Here is a 17,164-nt window from a genome sequence, read left to right as displayed (position 1 = left end):
TTTTCACTATTCAAAATAAAACAAATTCAAACTTTCTTTTAAAATAGAATTTATTGAATACCAAAATGAATTAAATACATTAAAAAAGTTGTTTTCTTGTCAGTACTGGCACATAATGAATGCACTTTAAAGCATTGCTAAATTAACATCTGAAAAATTTAAGTCTTTAAATCATGTTCCATAAAAAAATAATCCCTAGTAGTGTTATAAAAGTATTAATTTACACTCACTTACATATGTAAATGTTAAAAAAAGAATTACACACTCAAATCAATCATCTAAGAATAAAAATTCAATCATATGAATTAAAAAGTTTTCATCTGAACAAAGTACAATAGGAGGCATAAAATATGAAAATACTACCTAATTTACATTGAGTTTTCTGATTGGAAAAGCTTTGAATATTAAAAAAAAAAAAATCACATCCAAAGGAATAAAAAAGTGGTTTACTGGTTTTTCCCTAATCATGACATGATTAAATTGTTTATATTTCCCCGTTATTTGCTCCATAGCTGCCAATAATGGAGGAATATGCTAAGAAATGTTTTAAAAATAGTTTTTTCCTCAATGAACATCTTTATAAATACAAAGGCTGTCCTAAAGCATGGAAACATTAAATGAGGAAATTTACATTTATGCTCTTTACTTTTAAATGGCCTATACATATATATACTCAGTTAAGCCAATTTTTAACTCTGTAAATTTAGTCATCTAGATAGAACATGGGTACTAAAGTAGATGATCAAATTCCAAAAGGTTAAGTAATTTGATTCAGACCTCTTCACTTTACAGAGTATCTTCTTTTCAGGAAGCAAAACGTGATTTACAAAGAGAATTTTGATTTTATTTTTATTAACCACTCCCAACCTCCTTTAGAATTATACTCTGAGGTAAATAAAAACCAAAACCAAAACCAAACCCCTCCCCAAACAATGCACAAACCCAATGCAGTCAAGGCAATTTCAACGTATAGCAACCCTTTCTACATAGGACCATAGGGTTTCCAAAGATGTGATCTTTCTGGAAGCAGACTGCACATATTTCACCCAGAGAGTGGCTGCTGGGTTTGAATCACAGACTTTTTGGTTAGTAGCTGAGCGCTTAAGCACTAAGCCATCAGGGTTCCTTTCTGAGGTAAATGGAGCATTGGAAACATTTTTTAAATGTAGACTAGGTTAGCTGGCATCATCTTGAATAATGCTACCATGTTAATGGGAAAATAGAAAGCCTTTCAAATCAGTATATTTCACCAGACTAAAATACAATTCCTTTGTTTTTGAAATCTCATTGTTGAGACACGGATGGAATTTTAGGGACCAAGATTAAATAAACATGTATTTTTTTCAAGTATCACACCTAAGGCAGAAATGGAAAGAGCTAAGGAAAACTTGGAAAGCTCATTTGTATTTACTGTAAATATACTGGAGTCCTGGTGTGGCACTGTGGGATAAACCACTGGACTGCAAGGTTGGTTTGAACTGCAAGAACGGCGGTTCAAATTCACCAGTTGCTTCTCAGAAACCCTATGCAGGGTTACTGTGGGTCAAACTGGCTCAATGGCACTTAACAACAATGTAAGTATATTTTATAAAAATTTCTATGGACATGGAACTGAAATCTATAAATCATAGCAGCAGATGGGTTAGAATTCTCTTCCTTCAAAAAAGAAAGAAATTACAGATTTTACTAAAAAGGATTTGCTAAATTAAAAAAAAAAAATTTTTATACAAGCTAGAATATGCATTCCCTGGGTGGAACAACCAAAAAGCTGGAGGTTTTAGCCCACGTGGAGATACTTCAGAAGAAACGCTTCATGATCAGCTTTTGAAAAATTAGTCATTGAAAATCCTTTGGAGCACAAGTTCTACTCTGACACATGCAGTGTTACCATGAGTCAGAACTGACTTGATGGCAACTGTTGAAAAGTAAATTTTTTTTTTTAAAAAAGGAAGAAAATATATTAAAATATTCAGCTTTCCCCCTCAGAACCTCACACACATATTGATCTTTTGCTCACTTAGTGGAAGTAAAAATAGTCAACACTAATTTGAAATATTTAATGATTTATTTGATAAGTTACAGAAAGCTCATGTGGAATTTCTAACTAAAAAGAAATTAAAATGGTTTTCTTGGCAATGTTGCTGTTGTTGTTGTTAAATGACACTGGGTCTGTTCTAACTCATAGCGCCCCTGCACAGGATTTCCGAGAACAGCTGGTGGGTTTGAACCGTTGACCTTGAGTTTCAAATGGACTGGTAGTGAAATGGGTTACGTATTGGACTGCTAACTGCAAGGTCAGCAATTTGAATCTACCAGCTGCTCTTCAGGAGAAAAATGAAACTTTCTGCTCCGATCAAGATTTATAGCCTAGAAAACTCTATACAGGGTTGCTATGAATTAGTTGGAACTGACTTGAGGGCACACAACCACCACCACCACTATCTTATTTTTAGGCATGTTTAGCAAACAAACTTCTCTTCCCTTTAAAGTTATTGAGGAAAAGAGAGAAAGAAAGAGAGGACAGTTGTTGTTAGGTGCCATCAAGTCGGTACCGACTCATAGTGACCCTATGCACAACAGAACGAAACACTGCCTGGTCCTGGGCCAACCTCACAATTGTTTGCTTGAGGATACCACGTTTTAAAGAGAGAATACCTCCTTTTAATGACATATTTTAAGCTTCCTACTCCTTTTTGTTATTGTTTTTTCCAAAATACAGTATTTCTGTACTTTATTTTAATTTCTCTAAATAACTCTTTTCAGCTAGGTTGCTAGGAGGATTGAATACAATATAAAGTTGACATTAAAGAAGGAGAAATTTAAGAATTCCATTTTTCTTCCTAGTTATTCAATAAGATTTAATGGCAAATTAAAATCTTGAATAATATTTTCTTCCTTGATAATTAATAGTTTACTATCGGAAACCCTGTACAGGGTCGCTATGGGTCGGAACCGACTCGAAGGCACTTAACAACAACAACAATAGAATTTGAAGTCTTGGTGTGGTGCTGAGGGCTAATGCGCTGGACTGCAAAGTTGCTTTGAACCACAAGGTTGGCGGTTCAAGCTAACCAGCTACTCCTTGGAAAGCCTACACCGGGTCGTTATGGGTTAGAACTGACTCAACAGCACTTAACAACAACATAACTGAATTTGGAGCATGGTGGCTGTAGGATAAGCAGTGACCTGTGAACCACAAGGTTGGCGGTTCGAGCCCACCTGTCACTCCATGAGAGATGATACTTCTTGTTCCTGCATATATTTACAGCCTCGGAAGCCCTATACAGGGTTGCTAGGAACCAGACTTTACAGCACTCCACAAACAACATAATAGAATTTGTATCAAAGACCTCACATTTTCATATTTCCAGGTATATTAGGTAATAAATCTATTCTGAAGCAAACCTATACTGAGAAATTAAAATAGTAATAACTAACTACTATTTCAGTTACAAACCAAATTATTTTGAGAAATATTACTTCAACATAGGGAAAAAAAAAGAAATTATAGTTAATTCTCTTTTACATTCTTCATAAAATGTAATTGAAGCTTTCAAATACAATAAAGTTGGAATGAGAGGGAGGTAATTTTACTAAAAAAGCTATAATTTGGCAAACATTTTATTGATATTATAAATCAAAATATAGTTGAAGCTTTAAAATGGCATTTAATCTGTTCTTTCCTCTATTAGAATTTGCCAAATAAATTGGACTCTTCGGAAAAAAATTAAACTTGATATTCTGAAGGCAAGATTAACTCTTACTTGTTAGTTAAGTCATTTGTCATAAATGTAAAAGGAGCCAAAGTGTAATAAGTAGAAAATGGGCTGTCAAATGAGCTTCTCTATTTGCAATATTCTTAGCAAAAGTTAACAATTATGCACCAAAGCATTTAACTCTCTCAAATGCTAAATTTAGTTCAAGCACTAAAGGTTTGATCCATATAAAAAAACAGTAGCTTTATCTTCTAGTAAACTAGACTGGTCTTAGCTTGAGAGATTATAGATTTGTTAACATATTTTATGTATTATTTACAAAGAAATGCTAATCTTGCTGCCTATGTAATCACTTGTCCTTTGGGAATTTCTTAAGGGGAATAAAAGAAAATGTAAAAGATAATTTGACCTAACTCCTAAGAGTAGGCTGAGGATCACATCTAAGACTTAGCAAACAATGAGTAAAAGACTTTATGAGTTGGAAGATACCAGAGGGATCAATTTATCTAACCTACTCATTTTGCAAATTAGAAAGTTGAGATATAAGTGTCTTATGCGAAGGCAAATTACTCAAACTTTTCCATGTATTATATACTTAAAGTAAGACTAATACCTTATCTCTTGACTTTTGTCTCCAATTCTCTGCTCTGAACCACACTCTGTATATTTAGTAAATCATCCTCCACTGATACAGTAAAAAGTTAACAGTGATTATCTACAAGGAAGGGAGTGAGAACAAGGAAAAAAAAAAAGAAAAAGAAGGTGGAGGGATAAACTGTTATGACTCAAACAATGAGTCATATACATCAATATTTAATTTGATAAGAAAAATCTTTTTTAAAAAAAATACCAAACCTGACATCAACAGGGACAAATTTCAAAGGTATATCATAATCAAACTGAACACCAGAAGAGAAAATTACACCGTATCTTTAAGGAAATAAATGGCAGACCACTGAAATCGGTGGATTTCAGGATATATGGACTCTTAGTGATTAGTCTTCTGTACTATGTTTCTCAATACCTGAAAGTATTTTCTCACGTAATATATATGCAATCCAAAGTAATTTAGGTTCTCAATTTTAAACAGAACCAGAGCTTTTAACTTAAGCTATAAAAAATATATATATCTATTCTCAAATTACATATTCCTAATCTCTGCAGTGATATAGAGGTCCAAATTTTCATAACACTGTTGAATTGGCTGCGTGTATGTTCTCAAACAGTTATCTCTATAGAACAGATATATCTGCATAATGAACAGTTAAATCTTTTTAAAAAAACTAACTTTGACAGAAATATTTTTATCTAACAGAACTAAAAGAAGTAAATTTCAGTCAGAAAGTGTAAAAGTGGGCCAATGCTTCCTTTTTAAAAAAATATACTGCATATAATTTGTAATGTTGAAAATTACTCAGACCATGTTTTATTTACCATAAAGGCACAACTATAACATAGTTAAAAGCAAATGCATTTTAATCATTTATGCTGTAATCTGCCAGTACCAGTTCATAAAAATATATATATTTGCAAGCATATTACTGAAGATTCTTTTAGATTGTCAATTCAGAAGTTGATTTTAAAGGTCTAACTCTATGTGTAGAAAATATATGACACATTATTGCAGGTCCATATAGTATTATTGTTGGACAGTTTGTTCACCAGCAATCACGTGGTTTTCTTCATTTGTTGCATAGTCCAGATGGTCCATCATCTAAACAGAAGTAAAAGATGTCAGGAAATGCAAACTTTCAACTTGCCAGCAGTAGTCACTAATTTGACCAGTTGGTTTTTGTTTTGTTTTTTTTAAAAAAAAAACAACAACAAAAACCCCAAAACAAAAAAGAACAGCCCAGAAGATGGTTACGGTGACAGTGACCCTTTCAGGAAGCCTAACCATGTGATGAAGTACCAATTTGGTAAATGTTTTCTTTGGATCGCTCATTATTTCCAGTTCCCAATACTAATATGGAGTCTTGGTGTGGCGCTGTGAGTTAATGTGCTGGACTGCAAGGTTGGTTTGAACCACAAGGTTGGAGGTTCAAGCTTACCAGCTGCTCTTCAGAAACCTTATACCGTTGGTTGTTAAGTGCTGTGAGTTGGTTAAGTGCTAGTTGCTGTTATGTGCTATGAGACGGTACCAACTCGATGGCACTTAACAATAATACTAATATTGCCCTTAATGGCAAAGAAAACTTCACCACTCTTGACCATTATTCTAGGTATAAAAATGTCTAGTTATGAGTATTTCCTTACAGAGGTGGAAAACCCACAACTGGCTTCACAAGCCACTGTGAGAATACCTGTGAGCTCTTTGGGACAGTGTAACCTGATTGACAGCTTGAGGTGACCTTACTGATAATAGTTTGAGAATGATACATGAAATTTTAGAAACATTACATGACAAATGTTTTTACAAAAACAAACAAAATACAACTCAAAACTTGAAAATACCTCAAGGTTAAATGGTATCTGGAAATAACATCAAGAATTCATTTGTGGATGACTATTTTAGAAAAATTACCAGTTAAATGTTTCTCCAAATGACCACTTTCAGCTCTGACATTCTTTTCATGTATTTGAATAAGGAAGAAGAAATTGTTCAACTACTTTTTTACTGTTTTTACCTGTCCTTCAGGTAAAATTACTTTTAAAAACTTTTTTAAGTACTCAATGTTTTCAGATGAAGATTGTCAAAGATTTTTAGACTAGAAATAAATTTGATTTAATTATGATGCCTCTCTCCCCTCACCTTTAGTCAGCATTGAAAGAAGACGAGACCAGCAAGATACATTTTTGCAAACTGGTTTATAAGTTCAAGTGTTTTTTAGAAGAGGAATAATTTCCAAAAGGGGTCTGGGGTCTTGGGACTTGCCGGATAAGAATACAACATGAGCTGAGGCTTTCAGCTGACATCTGCCTCAAGCAATGGAGACAGTTTATAAACCCAAATAGATCAATACTTTATGAATCCCTCCATGATCCCAAATCATCAGCTTTAGATGCTGTTATTTATTTATTTTTTTACTTCTTGACATAGTCACCCATACATTAAGGTGGTTACATGTTCATAGCACGTCTAGGGGGAAAAAGGCCAATTCAAGATAAGTAACATTTATTAAGTACCTCACTACATGAAACATAAGATGAAACTATTGAAGTTAATTTTAAAAAGTTAATTTAAAAGAGAGAGAGGAAGGAGAAATACATAAAATATATTTAGGCTCCTTTACTTCTAGTAGTTCAAATGTTCTTGATGAAAGAGGTGGGAATTATGGAAGGAAGAAGTGAAGTAGCCTTGGCAGAATGAATAGGAGGGAAACCCTTTTTCTTCCCCAAGATCCACTTATACTGGCAACAGTAACCTACTGAATAGCAGTCCATATATAACATGTCTCTCCCTTTACTTGATCTCCAGCTACCCACTGACAATATAATCTTAACCTTAGAGATAAAATACATTAATTATATACAAAAAGTTTTTTCAAAGTTAATTTTTGGAGAACATGTCTACTTCATATTTAATTTTCTTTACTGACATCAATAAAATAATATAGAAACATAAAAAGTGAACTCTAAGTTTTTTTTTTTACCATTTATAAAAAAACAAATAGGCAAGCACAATTTGCAAAGATGTCCTCTGAAATCGGTTCAGCTAACCCAGCATTGACTGATGATGGTGGTGTGCCAATGAGTTGATTCCAACTCATAGTGACCCTAAACAGGGTTTCCGAGGCTGGAAATCTTTATGGGAGCAGAAAACTTCATCTTTCTCCCGTGAAGCAATTGTTAGATTTGAACTGCTGACCTTGTGGTTAGCAGCCCAGCTCGTAATCCACTACACTATCAGGGCTCCTTACTGATAGCCTTGCTTGTTTGTAACTGAACTAATATCCAGGAACAATTTACTAAGATACTCGTATGGGGTGGAGGTGAGGGGAGGAACTGGAGAGGTGCTGATACTAAAGCAGAGAAAGTCATTTTAAGAATCTCATTATTTTGACTTGTCAGTCACAGCTTGTGATTTCTAAAAATAATTAAAAGCACTAGTGACATTTAACAGAGACAAATCCACTATTTATGGATATCAACAAACTACTTATTTTCCACCTAGTAAAATAGCTTGTGGAGATCACTGCACAGTTTTTATTAACACCACTCATTTAGTATTAGAAAAAAAAATGCTCTGGAGTCCTGGTGTGGCACTGTAGGATAAGCACTCAACCACAAGGTGGGTTTAAACCACAAGGTCGGCGGTTCAAACTCACCAGCTGCTCCTCAGAAACCCTATACAGGGTCACTATGAATAGGAACCAACTCAGTGGCACTTAACAATAACAACAATTAGAACTCAGGCTTTGAGTAAAACCAAATACACAGAACTAAGTACTTTAGCTTTTGAAGCATCCCAAGAAAAAAGTTCATAAAGAAATAAGTTTAAGCAGGTAAGAATATGAAAAATTGATCCACAATTCTAAATCAGGGCTATTTTAGCAAAACCTTATAGAAATTACTTCTTTTGATCAAACAAGTTCACAGAAATGGTTAAAACAATTTCAGGTAATAAAATAGTAAAACTGTTCCTATGAAGTTTCCAAGTTATAGCAACTGACAAAGTACATAATTTGTTATTTGAAAACAGCATAAGACAACTGTCAGGACTTTTGAAAAACTCCTGCTTTTTATTACAACTATACTTGTATTCAACTGGAATACCAGACATTGGAATGAACCAACTGATTAATATTGTTGTTATTAAATGCTATAGAGTTGGTTCCAACCCACAGTGACCCTGTATAGGGTTTCCAAGGAGTGGCTGGTGAGCTTGAACCACTGACTTTGTGGTTCAAAATGACTTTTAAATACATAACATTAACTCACAGCATGAGTCGTTACCTTCATTTCTTAATTTTATTTTACTTGTTTTGTATTTGATTGTTTTTTAAAAGTAGCACAAAAACTTTTGGTACTTATAAAAAAAGATTGCATATAAAGTTTATATAAGTCCAGTCTAAAGTTGTAACAGAGCCTCACCTTTACAATAGCACACAGGTACAAACAATATGGGTATATATATAATATATTGGGTAATTTTATGAGTGCTGTTGAAACATAATCAGGAAGCTTATGTACACCCAAAAAAGCGACTAAAGGTCAGTCAATTCAGGACTGAACATTATAGCTACTCTGCATGAAGAATTTCAATAACATTAACTGAGAATTTATAGCGTGTAAAGCGCTATTATAAGCACTGTGGGTTCCTGACTTGTAGAAGCTAATAACTTAGTGAGGGAGGCATACATAAGTACCTACACTACAAGGCAAATGTTAATAATTATTTAAAGTACAAAGTACTAAAGAAATAGGGGGAAAGGTGAACCTAATTTCAATTGGAGGACTCCTGGAGATTACTTAGAGAAGGCAGACTTTGAGTTGAAAGTGAAACAGGGATATAACAGAAACAGACTAGCAAGGCTGGGGAGATGATGGAGGAAGAGGGGAGGAGAAAAAGAATTAGAATTAGTCTAAGTGGTCAACCGGGAGCACAGTGGCTCCACATGGTAGGCACTTGACTGTGGACCACAAGGTCTGTGGTTTGAGCCTGACAGTTGCTTCTTGGGAGAAAGATAAAGCTGTTTGTTCCCTCGATGATTTAAAAGCCTCGGGAACTTTATACAGAGTCACTATGAGTGCCAACTAGATGCCACTTAACAGTAAGTAAGTGACCAACCAGTAACTGCTTGCAGCTTGCCTTTAGGGTTGAGCCCATCCTTAGTCTCTGTTTTACCAGGCTTGGAGAGGATCTCCAATCTATTATCCCAGTCTGTGCCTAGCCTTACTTAAATTCAACACCCACCTACTACCTAAGCAAACCTTGGGCTAATCCACCACTATGGATTACTTATTCACCTACCTGCCACCAGACCCAACCAGAGTTTAAGGATGAGAAGATTCTTGAGAGAAATGGATTTGCTAGGAATGGTCCCAAAGCCTATAATATACGAATTTTCACAAATGTGTGGCACTATAGGACAAGTACTGGGCTGCTAACCACAGGGTCAATGGTTCAAACCCATTACAATGGAAACCCTATATAAGTTCTCTATGAGTTGGAATTGACTTGATGGTACTAACCACCACCACCACAAATGACATATGAGTTAAATTAATTTTGACTTTAAAAACTCATGAGAGAGTTAAAGGCAAAATAAGTAAATACTATTATATACCAAGTCCTACAATGACAGTAATAACAATAATTAACAAGTGGATATATATACTACAGCTGAACAGGGGTGAACAAGAATGGAACTCCTGGTATGACACTGTAGGATCAGCACTGGACTGTGAACGACCAAATTGGCAGTTCAAACCCACCAGCTGCTCCTTGGAAATCCTACACAGGGTTGTTATGAGTAGGAACCAACTCGATGGCACTTAACAACAACAATATACCCAAGGTCAGTGGTTCAAACTCACCAGCTGCTCTTCGGAAACCCTACAGAGGGTCGCTATGATTCTGAATCAACTTGACACCAACAACCATGAATATATACGTTTGACTGAGAATATGTCTACATATGTATGTACATGTGCTGTAAATATATCCATGAATATTGTAGAGCATACAGGAGGCAAAGTTACAAAAACTTCTTAACTATAACTAAATACCTTAAGGAAAAGAGTTGTTGGACCTGGGGGCTCAGGATCATTATCTCTGGGGAGTCCAAGGTCAATCAGCATAACACAGTCCACAAAGACAATGTTCTACAACTTAATTTGAAACTGGTGTCTTAAAAGCTTGTGAGTGGGAGATTCCTGAGCCCATGGACAAGGACATAGCCACGGAGGGCTAGAGCTGAGAGTGAAGCAACCAGCTGATATGAAGTGAGGAGAGATGCACAAGAACGCTCAAACTTTCAGTTAGTACCCATTTGACCTAGCCTAGATGGCTTGATAATCAGAACTCAACTAGAGGGAAAAAAACACCAACAGTTTTTTATAAAGGAAATGAGTGTAAATTGCTACAATTTGATGAACCTGACCTATACTTATAGATGTAGTAGCTCAAAATACCAACTGAGAGGGAAGGAGTTTAAACATCAAGTATCAATCCTATCCCCTCTGTATACAAGGTAGATAGGGACAGGCAACTTAGGTATTGGCTACCAAAAATGAGGGGGCAATACAGGCATGAAGTGACTGCCTTACAAGTTTTCAAGAGGCAGTTAAGTTTAAGAGTGTGCAGGGGAAGGTAGAGTCCCCACTGAAATAAGTTTTCATTTTGTCTAGACAAATGATTCAGTAGTAAGTGTTATCATGACTAATAGGGACTGTCACAACTGTAAAGATAGAAGTTTTGTAACAAAAATGGGAGAGTAGTTAATCTTACAGTACAGAAACAGAGGATCCTAGCACCATCAAGAGAGAAAAGCTCAAGCAGAATGCGGAACCCTATCCAGAGAAGCAGCTACATCAGAGATGAGGACATGGAAAAAGGGAGCAACTGAGGACTCTGGACTCATGGAAAGAGAGTGATTGGGTGCTGGTGGCCAGGAGGCAGGCTTACAGAATGTGCCCTTTGGTTGTTTAAATTATTATATATTCCTGAGTGTTTCTGTGTACATCTCTCATGCCCCAACAAAAAAACAAAACAAAACAGGGAATGGAAGCAAACACTGTTGAATGATGATGCACAGAGGAGACTATAATCATTGCAATGATATGATGAGTGTAAAGCCGATGTTCTCCCATGTAAACTGTCACTCAGTTCACAATATAAACTTACAGAAGAAAAAAAAAAGTTTGTAAGTGTCTAACTAAAAATGTTTGTAAGTGTCTAACTAAGGAGCAACTACTGGTCTCTCCCTGTCTTGAAGAAAAAAGAGTGAAGAAAATCAAAGATGCAAGGAAATAATTAGTCCAAAGAACTAATGGACCACTTGAACCCCAGCCTCCATTACCCCGAGAATAGAAGAACTAGATGGAGCCTGGCTACCACTGTAGGAGTTCTGAATAGAGTATGAGAAAAATGTGGAACAAAACTCAAAATCGTAAAATAGACCAGGCTTACTGGTCTGACAGATTGGTGGAACCCCCGCGACTATGGCCCTTAGACACACTTCCAGTCTGGAACTGAACTTCTCCTGTGGCTCAAACAACAGACTGGCCTATAAGGTAAACAAAGACGCTATGGTAGCACAGTGGTTACAAATCGGGCTGCTAACCTCAGGATCAGCAGTTCGAAACCACCAGTTGTTCTGCAGGAGAAAGATGAGGCTTTCTACTCCCTAAAGATTTACAGCCTCGGAAACCCTGTATGGGGTCACTATGAGTCAGAAGCAACTCCATGACATATAACCACCACCACCACCACCATAAGGTAAACAACAGTACCAGGGAGGTACACAATCCTTAGAAGAATCAAATGTAAGAGATCAGTATTAACAGCGATTGCCAAGGGATAAAGTTCATTAGGAGTTCTGGTGTGGCGCTGCAGGGTAATGCACTGGACTGCAAGGTCGATCTGAACTGCAAGGTCGGCGATTCAAACTCACCAACCACTCCTCAGAAACCCTTTACAGGATCACTTAGAGGCGGAACTGACTCAACGGCCCTTCACAGCCACAACAACGCTCAGAAGGCAGGAATGGATAGGAAAGGGCAAATAGAAACAGCAAACACAGGGAGGAAGCAGGAAGAGTGCTGTTATGTTGTGGGGATTGCAATCAATGTCATAAAACAGAATGTGTAGAATTGTTAAATGGAACACCAATTTGATCTGTAAACTTTCATACAAATCACAAAAAGTTAAAAAAAAAAAAAAATTCATGAGAGATTTTCCTTCTCACAAACACAGGAAAACCATTTTGTAAAGGTTTTGTATTCTATAACTTTCAAAACTGTTAAGTTTTCTGGAAAAAATTGGCTCTCTTTTGGCAGTAATTGAATTTTTAACATTTGTAATTAGCTTGTCTAAAATTTTAGTAAACTGTCTACTCACCATATTTTAAACTTAGTGCACATGAAGGCAATGATGAATCTAACAGAATTTGTTACCTGAGACTTAGGATGCCTATCAAATCCTTTTACAAATGTTAGAGAACCAGATTTAACAGAGACCCCCTATACGATAAGCACCAGAACTATGAACCATGAGGTTCACGGTTCAAGCACACCATAGCTCCTAAGAAGAAAGATGAGGCTTTTTGCTCATGTGAAGATTTAAAGCAGGGGTGGGGAATATCCAGCCCACAGGCCGTATGTTGTTGTTGTTAAGTGCTGTTGAGTCGGTTCCAACCCATAGCGACCCTGTATAGGGTTTCCAAAGAGTGACTGGTGAGCTTGAACCGTTGACCTTAAAGTTCAAACGGCTTTGCAGTCTGGTCCATTAAGCCACAGCACCACACCAGGACTCCATGGGCTGTATAAGACCCTTGAAATCACTTGGTCTGGCCCTGCCAAGGCAACCACAGTTCCAGCCATCACACTGTTGTAAAGTGCCGTTGAGTCGATTATGACTCATCGCATACCTGTATGGAGTTTCCGAGAAGCAGTTGGGGGTTTGAACTATCTAACAAGAGGTTCACAGTCCAGTGCTGATCCTACAACACCACACCAGGAGTCATTACATTGTTGTTGTTGTTGTTGAGTGCCATCGAGTTGGTTCCGACCCATAGCAACCCTGTATAGGGTTTCCAAGGAGCAGCTGGTGAGTGTGAACTACCAACCCTGCAGTTCAAATGGCTTTGCAGTCTGGTGCATTAAGTGAATTAAATGTTAGACCAAATACAGCAGGCTAATTTTTAAGCTGACAATTGTATTTGCCTGCAAATAATGCTATAATTTTGGCAGGAAAAAGTTCCCCATGTGGTGCTGTGGGTTAATGAGCTAGACTGTAAAACTGTTTGAACTGCAAGTTCGGCAGTTCAAGCTCACCAGCTACTCCTCGGAAACCCTATACAGGGTCGCCATGGGAAAGAATCGACTCGATAGCACTTAACAACAACATCCCTAATATAGAGCAAGGATTACTAGAAATATTGTAATGAACATCTAATTATACCCAGATTTTAAATAATTTTTGCTACACATCCTTGAAGAGAGAAACTACTATGTCATAAGGAAATGGTAACAAAGTATGAGAGTATATTACACTACAATTAAAATTATTTTAATATAGAATTTAAAATGAATAGCAAAAAAACATGCAGTGAAAAAAGCAAAATAGAGAGCTCTTTAAAGTGTGGTGCTATAGGTTAATGAACTGGACTGCAAAGTCGGTTTGAACCGCAAGGTTAGCAGTTCAAACTCACCTTGGGAATCCTACATAGGGTCGATATGAGTCAAAACTGACTTGACAGCACTTAATAACAACAACAACATCATCCACCCACCAATTTACTTATTGACAGAAGGCACATATCTCGTAAGTGGTGGGATTGTGAATGGACCTAAGTTTCAAGTATTTTTCTGTATTTTCAAAATTGTTTACAATAAGTACTTTTTTAATATAATAAAATACTTGAAGAGCTACATTATGGAGAAAGGAAATAGCTATAAATAAAAATGAAATGGTGGTGATTAAAGTACCGAGAAACATACTAAATTCTGTAAGATAGCCCATTTGCTCTAAACAATCTCCAAATTTAAATCTTAACGTAAACAAAGATTTACTGCAATATGGAGTCCTGGTGTGATGCTGTAGAAATAAACACTGCTCTGCTAATCACAAGGTCAGTAAGTCAAACCCACCATTGACTCCTTGGAAAACCTATACAGAGTCGCAATGAGTTGCTTCTGACTCAACAGCACTTAACAACAGTAGTAACACCTCCTATTGTTAGTGCCTTTATCTGTTCCCTCCCACTATACTCTTTTAAGAGGCCAGTAGAGCAGACCTCTTTCTAATTTGTTCACCTTGTATCACCAGCACCTAAAATAGCACCTGACTCACAGAAGTGCTCCACAAACATTTGCTAAATGAAGAACTCAGAAACAAAAAACAAAATAATGCAGATCACTTTTGAGGATGTGATTTTCAAAGGTTAGCAGTAGACTGTCTATTGTAGGATATACTTCTATTTAAAAAAATCTATAAAAATAAGAAACTCTATGTGGGTATTAAAGAGCTCTGGTAGCGTAGTGGTTACGAATCGGGCTGCGAACCTCAAGGTAAGCAGTTTGAAACTACCAGCTGTTCCCCGGGAGAAAGATGAGGCTTTCTGCTCCCATAAAGATTTACAGCCTCGGAAACCCTATACAGGGTTGCTGTTGAGTCAGAACTGACTCCATGGCACATCACCACCACCACCACCACCACCACCACCACCATGTGGGTATTACCTTAAGAGAAAAGTTAAAGGCTATGTCACTAGTTCAGTTGAGGATCTTGTGGTCATAAGTGGACTCCATGTGTATTAATGTAAGTTAAGGCAATAACACTGTGAGATAGGCAAGGCTGGTATTATTAAATCGCAAAGAGATGGACTGACACTGTGCCTGCAACAATGGACTTACACATAACAACTGTGAGGATGGTGCAGCACTGGGCAGTGTTTCATTCTCATGCCTAGGGTCATTATAAGTTGCAGCCAACCCGATGGCACCTAACATATACACAAACCTCAAAAAAATGAAGAGATTTACCCCAAATCATTCTAGATTATAGTTATAGTATGTCTAATTTAATGTGTCAAACTCTTCTTATGAATAAAGATGATACTATAGGCAAACCACTGGATAGACCTGAACTTTGAGCTATTTATCTAGTAGTAGAATTACAGTCATCCACCCAAAGTGTCTGTCTTTTTGTTCATGTGATCACTGATACGAGGGTGGATGGAGGAGGGTAAGCTGTTGTAATAGGGCAAAGCAGAGTTAACTGCCTCACAGAGGGGTCAATGCCATGGTCCTAACCTATCAGCAGCCTAAGAATTCCCAACCTCCTTAATTTCAGTGCAAACAAACTTTATGGGAATATCAAGAACATTTAGGTCTTTTCTTATGTTCCTTTTCTTCATTTAGAAAGGAACTTAACTTCAATTAAGAAGCTACTCAAATATAGAAGATTATGATATCAAGGTTGTCTCTATTCTGGGGTTTCAACAAAGGTCAACCTTGTCCAGTGTAAATCTAAAATGAATACCCTGACAAATTTAGTTAGGCCCTTTTAGATATGGAAGAGGGTAAGCATACTTTTTAATCTGTAAAACTTTAGGATTCATACTAAAAGCAACTAATGTCAGTCTTAAAATTCAGGATTTATTTTAAAGGTAGACTTTTATCTTTCATGAAGTCTACTTTTGTGTGTATTTTGAACTCAAGATGAAATGTTATTTTCTCTGATGCTTTTTCACTTTTCCTGGCAGTTCGGTTTGGCATTAGATTTCAGTGGGGTGAGAAATGATGTAGGCAGGTGAGCAGTGGATAAGGGGTTGTTGTTAAGTGCTGATGGGTTCATTCCGACTCACATCTGCCCCATACAGGGCTTCTGAGGAGCAGCTGGGGGGTTTGAACTGCCAACTGTGTGGTTTGCAGTCCAGTGCTGATCCTACAGCGCCACATAAAATTCCATAAAGGGGCTGTTGTTGTTGTTAGGTGCCATCGAGTAGGTACCGACCCATAGCAACCTTTTGCACAGCAGAATGAAACACTGCCCGATCCTGGGCCAACCTCACTACTGTTGCCACACTTGAGTCCACTGATGCTTCCACTTGGCCAATCCATCTCATTGGGGGTCTTCCTCTTTTTCTCTGACCCTCCACCTTACCATAAAGGGGTAGCAGTGGAAAAAACTTACGGTACCTTGACAGATTTAAAGTAACTCATCTATACAGTTCCCAGTCAGTGAATGACATCCTAAGCTCACGTGGTAAAGCTTAAGTACATACCTGATAGCTGCTGCCTTTCCAGAACTTTTTCATTTCCTTACGTCTCCATGCAACAACTGAGGCAGTAATAAGAGTGCAAGGTACTAAATAGAGGAGTGCTGGTTGTCCCTTTTTCATCAGTACCAGAACAACAAATGTAAGTATCATACCAACTGCATAGGCTGCAAGAAGAACACCAAGTATAAGTCATTTCTACATGATACTGACAGTGATTTTCTGCCTTACTGAAGTTTGGTTTTCAAATATGTCTGAGGACATTTTTGCCCTATGATTTGTCTTCAAAATTTCATTATTTTTCTATAGACAGTAATTAGACGAGATAATCCACAAATCTTTTGAAAAATTTAGAAACTGACATTTTATTAACCTAATCTTTCATCGTTGATACATATAATCACTACAGAATTTCTTTATTATCTGTCATATTTTGGATTACTAAAATTTGCATCTATAAGTACTATAGGCTATTTTGAGAAATCTTCTTAATGCCAATTATACATATCCTAGGCTTTTAAATAAGTACATACCAAATGTCATTTAATCTTTTCTTAATGA

At 36.7% G+C, this 17,164-nt stretch overlaps 1 protein-coding gene across 1 annotated transcript in view; it reads right to left on the bottom strand.

The window, feature by feature from the left end:
- Positions 1–5,091: 5,091 nt before the first annotated feature.
- The window catches only part of SPPL2A (signal peptide peptidase like 2A), a 38,926-nt gene continuing 26,853 nt past the window's right edge, over positions 5,092–17,164 (bottom strand). Inside the window, exons 13-14 of the mRNA XM_006831652.1 lie at positions 16,610–16,770; positions 5,092–5,430 (exon numbers count right to left, since the gene is read on the bottom strand). Coding sequence (XP_006831715.1) covers positions 5,356–5,430; positions 16,610–16,770 — 236 coding nt within the window. The 3' untranslated portion in view covers positions 5,092–5,355. The remainder of the gene's footprint in view (positions 5,431–16,609; positions 16,771–17,164) is intronic.

The sequence above is a fragment of the Chrysochloris asiatica genome, unplaced genomic scaffold (assembly GCF_000296735.1).
Source record: "Chrysochloris asiatica unplaced genomic scaffold, ChrAsi1.0 scaffold00004, whole genome shotgun sequence".
In the NCBI taxonomy this organism is placed as follows: domain Eukaryota; kingdom Metazoa; phylum Chordata; class Mammalia; order Afrosoricida; family Chrysochloridae; genus Chrysochloris; species Chrysochloris asiatica.
Note: the sequence above shows the minus strand (reverse complement) of the source record. Positions and strands in the feature narration are given on the sequence as shown.